The 12,551-nt window shown below is 41.8% G+C and overlaps 1 protein-coding gene across 3 annotated transcripts in view; it reads left to right on the top strand.

Annotated features, from left to right (window-relative positions):
* The first annotated feature begins 312 nt into the window (after positions 1–312).
* LOC129701098 (ubiquitin-conjugating enzyme E2 U-like) overlaps positions 313–12,551 on the top strand; it is a 39,463-nt gene continuing 27,224 nt past the window's right edge. Inside the window, exons 1-3 of one of the 3 annotated variants that reach the window (XM_055642077.1) lie at positions 313–400; positions 3,756–3,915; positions 12,071–12,152. In XM_055642077.1, the coding sequence (XP_055498052.1) occupies positions 3,850–3,915; positions 12,071–12,152 (148 nt within the window). In that variant the 5' untranslated portion in view covers positions 313–400; positions 3,756–3,849. Of the gene's footprint in view, positions 401–2,777; positions 2,794–3,755; positions 3,916–12,070; positions 12,153–12,551 lie in introns of those variants that run through there. The other 2 variants (XM_055642079.1, XM_055642078.1) reach the window with 2 other exon arrangements.

Here is a 12,551-nt window from a genome sequence, read left to right as displayed (position 1 = left end):
GTGGAATTCTTTGCTCACTGAACTCAATGGATACTTTTTTCAGCGAGCAAAGATATTTTTAAAGGCAGTAATAGATAGATTCGTGATTAGTATGGGTGTCAGGTGTTATGGGGAGAAGGCAGGAGAATGGGGTTAGGAGGGAAAGATAGATCAGCCATGATTGAATGGCGAAGTGAATTTGATGGGCCGAACGGCCTGATTCTGCTCCTGCCACTTACAAGACCTTTTGCCTCTGCCTTGATGATGGGACCCCGCGCTGCAGTGACGCCTCCCGGCCTCCAGAGGGCGCAGCCGCCAGTTCCGCTCCACTCCACTCCGGCTGGGACCCGTCGCCTGGCAACCAGCGCAATACTCGGTGAGCCGGGACCGGGGAGACGCAGCAGGTGGCGGCTGCCCCATGGTGAGCATCTTTGATGGTGAGCGCGGTGCTCAGGCCAGCAACAACCCAGACACGCAGCCCTGGGCCCGGCGGCACAGCTGGGGGTGTGGCCGGGCGTTTACGCTGCAATGAGTGATTTCAAACTGCGGTTATGAGATGCGATGTCCTGAAAAAATGAGCGCAAACTGCTTTTCAGATAGTCTGGGTTAGAAGGGTCTTGACCCGCCCATTCCTTCTCTCCGGAGATGCTGCCTGTCCCGCGGAGTTTCTCCAGCATTTTGTGTCTCTGTGCATTCCCGATGGAGCAGGTCCGCGTGGGTTTCCTTCGGGTGTCCTGATATCCCCCCCCCCCCAGATCCCAGAGACTTGGTGGGTTATTTGTCTATTGTACAGTTACCATGCTGTGCAGTTTAATGGCCAAAGGGGAATTGATGGGCATTTCGGGGTGAGAATGTTGCAGGAGTCCAGTAAAATATAGAGGTCGGGATGAGATTAAAGAGGACCAGACATGGATCCAATGGGCTGAATGGCCTCCTGCATCATTATGGACATACAGTTAGGTTGATCGTAGCCTGAACTTCGAGTGAGAAATACTCACGAAGAACAATGTACCATCCATGCCCCCATCTCAAATAAACTTTCAATAAGCCCCTGCCCCCCAGAAATATTCCCAATAACCCTGTCAAAAGAATCTAAATATCCTCCAAAGTAAAGCACATCACAAAAAAACAAGCCCAAAACCCACTCTCCAAAAAAATTCAAGCCCCAAAACACCCCAAACACAATGCTCAGCACACCCACAAAATAACCCTCAATACCTATCTCCTTCACCATCCCAATGTTCCCATCACAACCTCCAAAGCCCCTATTCTCAAGATTTTGTCCACCCCTGTAGGTGCCTCCAGACACCGTATGACCTTCATTTGCCCTATATGATCTTAACAATATCAATAGTCAAGGGTGTTTATATGTACCCACAATGGAACAATGAAATTCTTACTTGCGGCAGCATAACAGGCCTGTAAACAGAGCTCATAGAAAACATAATAAACACAAAAATTCAATTAACTAATATGTGCAAAAAGCCCAAAGTCCTTAGCGCAACCAAGACAGCTCATCTGTTCACCAAGTTCACCAAGGTCAAGACAGTTCACCAAGGGTTTCGGCCCGAAACGTTGCCTATTTCCTTCGCTGAGTCTGAAGAAGGGTTTCGGCCCGATATGTTGCCTATTTCCTTCGCTCCGTAGGTGCTGCTGCACCCGCTGAGTTTCCCCAGCATTTTTGTCTACCCAAGACAGTTCATCGTTTAGTTTGTGTTTTGGAGTGTTCAAGAGCCTGATGGTTATTGGGTAGAAGCTTTTCGTGAAGCTGGAGGCCACGGTTTTCAGACTGCCATTCTTCCCAATGGAGAGAAATGAGACCATGGCCAGGGTGGTGTAGGCCTTTGATGATGCTACCTGCTTTTTGGAGGTGGGGCATTAGTATCTAGTGATGGCAGTATCTACCATTGATTTGTGATTAAGCTTGCGAGGGTGCAGAGAAGATCCATGAGGATGCAGCCAGGGCTGGAGGTGAGACTGGATGGGCTGGCATTGTGTTTTCTGCAATGGGGAATACTGAAGGGCGACCTTATTAGAGGTTTAAAAAAACATGAGGGACAGAGATAAGGTGGATGGTCAAAGTCTTTTTTTGGTAATGCAGTCAATAACAGTCAATAATAAGGACTTAAGTTTAAAGTGAGATGATAAAAATGTAAAGGGGATCCGAAGAAAATGTTTTTACCCCTACAGAGAATGGTGGTTATGATTATGGAGTGATATTTGCAGAGGTGGCTATAATTACTATGTTTAAAAGACAATTGGACAGATACATGAGATTTGGAGGGATATGAGCCAAATGCAGGAAAATGGGGCTAGCAGATGCTCAAATGCAGGAAAATGGGGCTAGCTTCTTCTTCTTATCGAGTCCACACACAGGATTAGAAGTTGTTCAGCCAGAGCTGAACACACCTCTCGGCATCTGCATACAATGGTGTCTGTCTTGTCGCTTCTTGTGCTCCTTGTGCGTGGTGGTGGAAACAGGGCCGTGACGTGAACGCTCTTTCCTTGACCCCGGGGCTAGCTCAGGCTGCCTTACTTGGTATGGGCATGAGCTGAAGAGACTGTTTCCGTACTGAATAACTGAATAATGCTATTGCCATACTACCATCAGTGTGTTCCAAAGCACACAATGTAACACAAATCTGAATATACAATCCCCATACACCATGTTCAATATCCTTATACCAATCAATAACCGCATCACCATTGTAGAAATCACTCTTACTCCCCCCTTCATTCTGTTCCACAATCTTCCCTCAGCGCTGCAGGCTGGAATCTTGAGCAGAAGTGCTAAAGTAACTCAGCAGGCAGCAGGTAAAATGTTTACAATAGATTCACTGTTGGTAATATAAACTTTTAAAAAGAGAGAATTACATCTTGAGATTCTGTGTTGAAGCCAGCCTTTGAATGTCATGTGTATTGACGTCATTCAACAGTTATTGTAAATCATAAAACGTGTCAGAGAATTTTCTTAAAATTGAGACACTTAAGGGATTTTCTAGGTGGTAAAATTTGCTCAATATTAACAGACCACATAACCACAAGAGGAATAGAATATGAAGAAAAACTGAAGATGCTGGAGATCTGAAAAGAAAACAGAAAATGCTGGAAACATTCATTAGATCAAGCAGCATTTATGGAAAAAGGAGTTCATGTTTCTTGTCAGAGATCCTCTGTTCAAATATTAACTTTCCTTTGCACAGATTCAGTTTTTCCATAATTCTCTGTTTTTTCACCAAATGTAGAGGATTTGTTTAGTTGTCCATTATTGAGTGGAAGTGTAGCCAGCAAACCCTCGAACATCTCAATTGTGAACAGTGGATTTTGAAATCACAAAACATCATGTATTGTTCTTTGTACCATGATGGCAATCAGTTTTATGTGCTGAGCCTCCACATTAAAGCCATTTTATGTGCAGGCTTTGAGCCACTGAGCCTGCATAAATCGCATGGAGGAAAGAAATAAAAATACATAAGGTTTACTTCCCCCAAGATACTCTCAAGAAAGAACTCAATAAAATCTACTATACAAATAATATTCTATACTTACAAGCCAGTTCCAACAGCAGATGCCTTTCTACAGCAAAAATAATAAATTGTGTGACTGTTATGAAAACTAGGTTTGCATAAGAACTCCAATTGGCGACTGACCATTTTATACTTTGCAACTTTTTGTTCTATTCCTCTCTCATTATAACAATAATTATATTGTTTTGTTAAATATTAGACACATAAGTTGTTGAAATTTCTAATTTGTGCTTTATTTTTTTATTTGAGGCTACAAGGTGGAGGAAAGATAAAATGTCCTATTTTATATTTACATAATCAAGAAGATTCTTCATTTAACAGTTACTCAATAATCTTAAAGGCCATGCAGTCCAAGGCTTATTTGTTGCTGGAAAGAGAACATATTCAACTTCAAGAAGCTAGACTATTTGTAAGTTGAAGTTGATTATACTCATAAAATTATAGAATGGTTATAAGACAGAAGTAGATTGTTCAATCCATCATGTCTGTGCTGCTCACTGCCAGAGCAACGCTACTTCCACCCAGCAGTCCATTTTCCGTAGCTTTGTCAACTTCTCACCACAATATATTCATCCAATTTGCACTTGAAGACATCAATGGAACCTGCCTCCACCACATCTGCACTCCTGATTCTAACCACATGCTACATAAAACGTTTCCTGTCACTCTTAATTCTCTTTCCCTTTAATTTATATCCTTGACTGGCCATCAAAGGGAAGAGCCACTCATTAATCTTGTTTTCCAGACACATCATTTTATATATTTCTATGAAATCTCCCCTCATCCTTCTCCAAAGTAAATAGTTGTAGCTGCTTAAATCTGTTTTTGGAACTGAAATCCCTCATCCAAGGAATCATTCTTGTAAATGTTTTGTGGACCCTCCCTAATGCATTCACATTCTTCCGATAACACATTGACCGGATTTGAAGTAAATACTCCACTTGAGACCTGACCGATGTTGTGATAGAGATTCAGCATAACTCTGCTTTTATACTATTGATAAAACTGACTGTATGCCTTATTAATCATATTCCCAATCTGCCCTTCAATTTTAATGATACAGTATCCTCCATAATGTTTGGGACAAAGATCCATCATTTATTTATTTGCCTCTGTACTCCAGAATGTGATAGAAAAAAATCACATGTGGTTAAAGTGCACATTGCCGGATTTTAATAAAGGGTATTTTTATACATTTTGGTTTCACCATGTAGAAATTACAACAGTGTTTATACACAGTCCCACCATTTCAGGGCACCATAATGTTTGGGACACAATAATGAAAGTAGTTATGTTTAGTATTTTGTTGCATATCCTTTGCATGCAATGACTGCTTGAAGTCTGCGATTCATGGACATCACTAGTCTCTGGTGATGCTCTGCCAGGCCTGTATTGCAGCCATCTTTCACTTATGCTTGTTTTGGTAGCTAGTCCCCTTCAATTTTCTCTTCAGCATATAAAAGGCATGTTCAATTGAGTTCAAATCGGGTGATTGACTTGGCCACTCAAGAATTGGCCATTTTTTAGCTTTGAAAAACTCCTTTGTTGCTTTAGCAGCATGTTTGGGATCATTGTCTTGCTGTGGAATGAACCGCTGGCCAATGAGTTTTGAGGGATTTGTTTGAACTTGAGCAGATAGGATGTGTCTATACACTTCAAAATTCATTCTGCTACTATCATCAGCAGTAGTATCATCAATGAAGATAAATGAGCCAGTACCTTCAGCAGCCATGCATGCCCAGGCCATAACACCCTCACCACCGTGTCTCAGGCGGTATGCTTTGGATCTTGGGCAGTTCCTTCTCTCCGCCATACGTTGCTCTTGCCATCACTCTGATATCAGTTAATCTTCGTCTCATCTGTGCACAAGACCTTTTTCCAGAACTGTGGTTGCTCTTTTAAGTACTTCTTGGCAAATTGTAACCTGGCCATCCTATTTTTGCAGCTAACCAATGGTTTGCATCTGGCAGTGTGTATTTCTGTTCATGAAGTCTTCTGTGGACAGTGGTCTTTGACAAATCCACACCTGAAGAATGTTTCTGATCTGTCAGGACAAGTGTTTAGGGAATTTTCTTTATTATAGAGAGAATTCTTCTGTCATTAGCTGTGGAGGTCTTCCTTGCCCTGCCAGTCCCTTTTCTTGTCCCTGCCAGTCCCTAAGCTCACCAGTGCTCTCTTTCTTCTTAATGATGTTCCAAACAGTTGATTTTGGTAAGCCTAAGGTTTGGCTGTCTCTAACAGTTTTATTCTTGTTTCTCAGTCTCATAATGGTTTATTTGATTTTCATTGGCACAACTTTGGTCCTCATGTTATGGACAATAGACAATAGGTGCAGGAGTAGGCCTTTCGGCCCTTCGAGCCAGCACTGCCATTCTGTGTGATCATGGCTGATCATCCCCAATCAGTACCCGTTCCTGCCTTCTCCCCATATCCCCTGACTGCTATCTTTAAGAGTCCTATCTAGCTCTCTCTTGAAAGTATCCAGAGAATTCTACAGACTCACAATTCTCTTTGTGAGAATTATCTGTTGTTTGTAGTTTGTCTGGTTGTTTGTTTGTTTTTTTGCACAAAGTCCGCGAGCATTGCCACTTTTCATTTCACTGCACATCTCGTATGTGTATGTGACGAATAAACTTGACGACTTGAAGAAGTGTTTCCTCATCTCCATTCTAAATAGCTTACCCTTTATTCTTAGACTGTGGTCCCTGGTTCTGGACTCCCCCAACATCGGGAACATGTTTCCTGCGTCTAGCGTGTCCAAACCTTTAATAATCTTATATGTTTCAGTAAGATCCCCTCTCATCCGTCTAATTTCCAGAGTATACAAGCCCAGCCGCTCCATTCTCTCAGCATATGACAGTTCCGCCATCCCTGGAATTAACCTTGTAGACCTACGCTGCACTGCCTTAATAGCAAGAATGTCCTTCCATAAATTAGGGGACCAAAACTGCACACAATACTCCAGGTGCGGTCTCACTAGGGCCCTGTACAACTGCAGAAAAACATTATGGAGGGCACTGTATGTGCATGTCCCTCTGTAGCTGCAACCTTTTTAGAACAATAGTCTTTATTCCATCTATTATTTTATATGTCAATGATTTGAACAATAATGTATAGTATGATTAGTAAGTTTACAGGTGACACTAAAATAAGTGTTATTGTAGACAGTTAAATTGGTTAACAAAAATTACAGGAGCATCTTGATCAGCTGGGTAAGTGGGCCGAGGAATGGTTAATTGAGTTTAATGCAAATAACTGTGAGGTGTCGTTTGGGAAGTCAAACCAGGCCAGGACCTTCACAGGGAACGGGAGGGCCCTGGGAAGTGTTGAGGAACAGAGCAATCAAGGAGTACAAGTACATAGTTCATTGAAATTGGCATTGGAAGGAGATTGCATGGTGAAAAAGGCTTTTGTCAGACTGGCATTTATCAGTCAGAGAATTGAGTATAGAGGTTGGGATATGATTTTACAGTTGAATAAGATGTTGATGAGGCAGCACTCAGAATCTTTGGTCATCTTTCTATAAGGAAGATGCCATTAAGCTGGAAAGGGTGCAGAGAAGATTTATGAGAATGTTGCCAGGACTCTGGGCCTGAGCTGTAAGGAGATGTTGGGCATGTTAGGACGTTATTCCTTGGAGCACAGGAGGTGTGGGGTGATCTTATGGAGGAAAATTAATAGGGTGTATGCGAGTTGAGCCGTATGACTACATCTCCCCATTCTTCCTATCAAAGTGCATCACTTCACATTTCCTTGCATTAAATTTCATCTGCCATGTGTCTGCCCATTCTACCAATTGCTTCATGTTGTTCTAAAATCAATAGTTCGCAATAATGGTAGGTTTTGTGCCTTCTGCAGATTTATAAATGTGGTTTGTACCCTGTGTTTACATTATTAATAGGGATCAAATAAAACAATAGCCTTAAAAATAATCCTGTTTCATCCAGTTCATGGAAACATAGAAAATAGGTGCAGGAGTAGACCATTCGGCCCTTCGAGCCTGCACCACCATTCCATATGATCATGGCTGATCATCCAACTCGGTATCCCATCCCTGCCGTCTCTCCATACCCCCTGATCCCTTTAGCCACAAGGGCCACATCTAACTCCCTCTTAAATATAGTCAATGAACTGGCCTCAACTACCTTCTGTGGCAGAGAATTCCACAGATTCACCACTCTCTGGTAAAAAATGATTTTCTCATCTTGGTCCTAAAAGATTTCCCTCTTATCCTTAAACTGTGACCCCTAGTTCTGGACTTCCCCAACATCGGGAATAATCTTCCTGCATCTAGCCTGTCCAACCCCTTAAGAATTTTGTAAGTTTCTATAAGATCCCCCGTCAATCTTCTGAATTCCAGCGTGTACAAGCCGAGTCTATCCAGTCTTTCTTCATATGAAAGCCCTGCCATCCCAGGAATCAGTCTAATGAACCTTCTCTGTACTCCCTCTATGGCAAGAATGTCTTTCCTCAGATTGGGAGACCAAAACTGCACGCAATACGCCAGGTGTGGTCTCACCAAGACCCTGTACAACTGCAGTAGAACCTCCCTGCTGTTATACTCAAATCCTTTTGCTATGATCTTTTGTTCGAAAAACAACCATTCACCATGTCTTTTACAGTCAACGTTGTTCGTTATGTGAAATTGTAGATTTTTACAGTTTGTTTCATGAATTATTACCTCTTCTAACATCAGAATAAAGTAATTAGATCTAATTTTAAATTATTTCATTTGGTCATTTTCCTTTCATTTGTATTTCTATTATATGCTTATCTTTTACAGTATTACTCACAAACCAAAGTAAAAGTGGTTCTATGAATTTCATTCTTACTCTTTAGGTTTTTCTTGGTTTATTTCATTGCTTTCTACATATTTCTGCCTGTCTGTAATCTTGGTCCTATACAATTCTATAAAAGTTTTCCCCCTCTCTTTGCCATAGTCTATGTCTGCCACTCTTTATAGCTTTAAGTCTGTGTTCCATGCAGTCTTTCAGAGTTAGCGAATAAATTGTTGAAGAGGTTTGCTTGTTTTTGTGCTGCTTGATTGCTTCAATTGCTTGCATTTTTGAGAATAGAATAATAATTAAGCCAATCAATGCAATATGAGAATAATTGCTTGTTGAGTTAGCGAATAAATTGTTGAAGAGGTTTGCTTGTTTTTGTGCTGCTTGATTGCTTCAATTGCTTGCATTTTTGAGAATAGAATAATAATTAAGCCAATCAATGCAATATGAGAATAATTGCTTGTTGACTGGGTCTGTGAAATTTAAGTCAGTGAGTGTTCTTCGTGTGAGGTTTGAGAAAGCAAATGCTTTATGCCATATAGACATATGCAATTGTTTTTTTTATGTAGAGAGAAACTGGACATAAGTACGACAAAATAGGTCTGCATGGTACCAATTTTGTCAGAGTGCTGGATGCCAATCATTTCTAAGTTACAATAGTAACCTTTAAAGGCCTGTTTTTACTGGTAATTTTCCTACTGCCTTATACTGCATGCATATGCAGCATCCTGGAAAACTGCAGCATTGGCACGTATTTTGAAGCCATGGGCCAAATTGGGCTATGAAAATTATCTGGAGCAGAATTCCTGCATGAGTTTGCCCTGTGGAGTACTGGCATTAGTGCTCTTTTAAAACCCCTGCCCTGTCTGTGCCATTCTCGTGGCTGAGGACCTATCCACTTGCAATTCCAACATCTCAACTATATTCAACATTTTGCAAAATGCCAGTATTTAAGATGGCAGCTATGTTCTGATCAAGCGATGTAGAGCCTTAGCTTTCTCAAGGGTAGAGTAGCTGGGAAAGAGATCTTAGCTTTCTAAAGGAGAAAGGCTCAAGAATAAGGATAGGGTGCATGGAGTTTGCAAGTCAGGGATGCATCTTATACATTAAGCTGTTCCAGTATAGTTACAATAATGTAGTTCATAAGGTTAAATTCCAAGTCAAATGCATAACCTGAAGGCAGAATTTCACCAAATGTGACAACAAGGCATCCTGGTAAAACTGAAGATTCTGGGCATTAGGCAAAAACCACCACAATGATTGAAGTCATACTTCACACAAAGGAAGATACAAGATAGATACAAGATACAAGATAGATTTATTCATCACATGTGCCAGATGGCACAGTGAAATGAAATTCCCATACAGCCATACAATAAAAAAAGGGACACAACACACTATAGGGTTTGACATAAAACATCCCCACACAGCAGAATCAAAGTTTCCCACTGTGTGGGAAGGCACCAAAGTCAGTCTCTTCCTCCATTGTTCCCCGTGGTCAGGGCCTCCCCGTGCCTTCGCAGTTGCCGCAACGGGCGGCCCGATGTCCAGGACCGCTCGCCGGGGTGTTGTAAGTCCGACGTCGGGGCTACGGGATGTCCTCAGCGGCGTGGACACCAGAGTCGGCCCCCTCCTACCGGAGTCGGCGGCTCCCAAAGTCCGTAGGCCGCGCCGGGTGGATACTGCTGCTGGAGACCCTCTGCAAGGCGCCCCAGGACTCCACGATGACGTTCAGCGCCGCCCGCGTTGGAAGCTCTCCGCACCAGAGCTCCACGATGTTGGAGCAACGTCTCAAAGCTTCGGAGCTCAAAACGGCGACCCAGGTAGGCATCGCCCGCTCCGCGGTGACTCCAGCGCTGCGCCGCCGCTGTAGCAGCCCTGGTCCGGTACTCGGTCCCCGGCAGGAAAGGCCGCTCCGATCCAGCTGGTAGGCCGCGAGGTGGGGAGCGAGGACGCGACTCGGAGAAATAGTCGCGCCCCCGCCAGGAAAAAAGACTGGGAAACGGTTTCCCCCTTACCCTGCCCCCCTCCCCCACGTAGAAAAGTAAAAGTTTCCCCCGACACAAGACTTTAGACTAACTAAAAATTTAAAAAAGATAGAAATAACAGACAGGCTGTAGGTAGAGGCTGCTGCCAGTGCAGCGCCCCTAGTGTGTACATGGTACAATCATAGATGGTTACGGTTAATGATAATCCCAGTCTCTGGACATCACTGCAAAATTTCCTGAAGGAACTGGGAGCTCCAACACCACTCAGAATGTTCTACATTATCCAGCCAAAGCTCCTGACTTAATTGGCACTCCCATTACCATCCTAAATATCCCTTTGGTACCCATATGCCATATTTATAGTATGTAGCATCTACAAAATGTAATTATTTATTTAAGAACTGTAACACAATTACTTGTCTAAAATGCTCTGATAATAACTTGCAACGGTATTGTCAGAGCAAGGTATTTATTATCAAGAGGACAAGGACAGCAGGAACATAATATTACAAGGTCATTTATCATCTTGTCTTGCAAATAAATTGTCAACCCGGCATTGTCACTGGATCTGATAGCATGCAAAGCACTATGCTGCAGCTGGTGAAACCACTGCCTTACAACACATTATATCCAGGTTTGATCCTGATTTCCACATTGTCTGCGTAAAGTTTCCAAGTTCTACCAATCTAGGTTTCCCCCAGGGTGCTCCCGTTACCTCCTGCATCCCACAGATTTGCAAGTTGACTGGTTAATTTGCATCGGCCATTGCCCCTTGGTTATTGGTGGGTGGTGGAATTGGGGGAGTTGATGAGAAAGTGGGGGGGGATTTGGATTAATGTAGAATGAGTAAACAAGTCGTCGATGGTTCATACAAACTCAGTGGGTTGACAAGCTTGTTTCCCTGGTGCATTTCTCTATAAACCGAGCATTGCGGAAGTACTTTCTGCAGGACTACAGTAATGCAAAGAGGCTCTCCATTACTTTCTCAAACTAATTATGGATGGGCAGGAAAGCTGTTCACGTGGGTAATGTTGGCATTCAAAAAAATGAATTTAAAAAAGAGAAATGGGAAGATGGATAGGTGAGAGCATTCCATTATCTCTGAATTTGAACTTTGTGGCTCTCAGCCTAATAATGGCCATCATACAATCCTGTGTTGACTATTGAGTCAATAACCGCAGGCTTCCACTAACTGGTGACAGTCGTATGTGAGATTTGTGCAAGTGATAGTGATTTTAATTTGTACATTTTAATTTGAATCATGTCAGCTATGCTAGAAAAGTTGCCATAGTGTAAAAGCTGTGACCTGATGATACATGTCTTGGAGTAGTGATAAATGTGTTAGGATATGGTGAAACATGTGAATGTTTGGTGTGAGTTGACAATGACAGAATTCCTGCCTTTCGTGATCCTTTTCATTTTGTTTGAAGCAGTACGAGACTGGAGATACAGTTGCTCAAATATGGTGTTTTATTTTTGATATCTTTGTTGATATTAATGTGAGTTATTAAATTTCTGATGTTGGATGTTATGATTTACAATTATTTTTGCAGTCTTTGTTCACAAGGACAATGATCTCAGCTAAGGCTCATTGTATGATGGGCAGTGGCCCACCAATACGTAACATATTGATGCTTCCCATATGAGGCAGATTAGTAAATATTGGCAGCCGATTTTATCATGGCAGTAGAGAGAAAAAGGAGAATGGCTTTGTGTTAATGAATATAATTAACTATATATGTGTTTGTGAGCACACACTTTAACAATAAATTATTATTTTATACAACTGAAGGGTATTTCCGCATGCCCAGTTAAAGAGGATCTATTAGAATGGGTGGCCATGGTGCAAGGATTGAAAGATTCTCTCTGGGAAGGTAAGTTTGGAACTAAACATCTTTCATCTATAATTTCTGAAGGGGAATGTATGGTGGAGGCAAACAAAAATTATACTTTCTGCATCAGCAGATGTTGTCAATTAATAATTTAAATGAAAAGCCTAAGCAAAAAGCCTGGAGGTCTGTTTCAGATTTTCGGCTGTTCTAGAATTACACTGCTTTTCCTTCTGTCTGCATAGAGTTTTCAGCTTCAATAAATCTGTGCATTTTTTTCATCTTCTGATTTTTTTTTTAGTTTTTGAGAGGAATTGATAAATGAGAGTAAATTCACTAAATGTCATTTTGTAGCTAAATGAGTGGCAGATGAGTGGAATTGCAAAGGAAATTCCATTCTGTAATAAACAATTTAAACTATTAATTGCAGATTTTAATGTTTTG

Source organism: Leucoraja erinacea, chromosome 10 (genome assembly GCF_028641065.1).
Source record: "Leucoraja erinacea ecotype New England chromosome 10, Leri_hhj_1, whole genome shotgun sequence".
Lineage (NCBI taxonomy): Eukaryota > Metazoa > Chordata > Chondrichthyes > Rajiformes > Rajidae > Leucoraja > Leucoraja erinaceus.
Note: the sequence above shows the minus strand (reverse complement) of the source record. Positions and strands in the feature narration are given on the sequence as shown.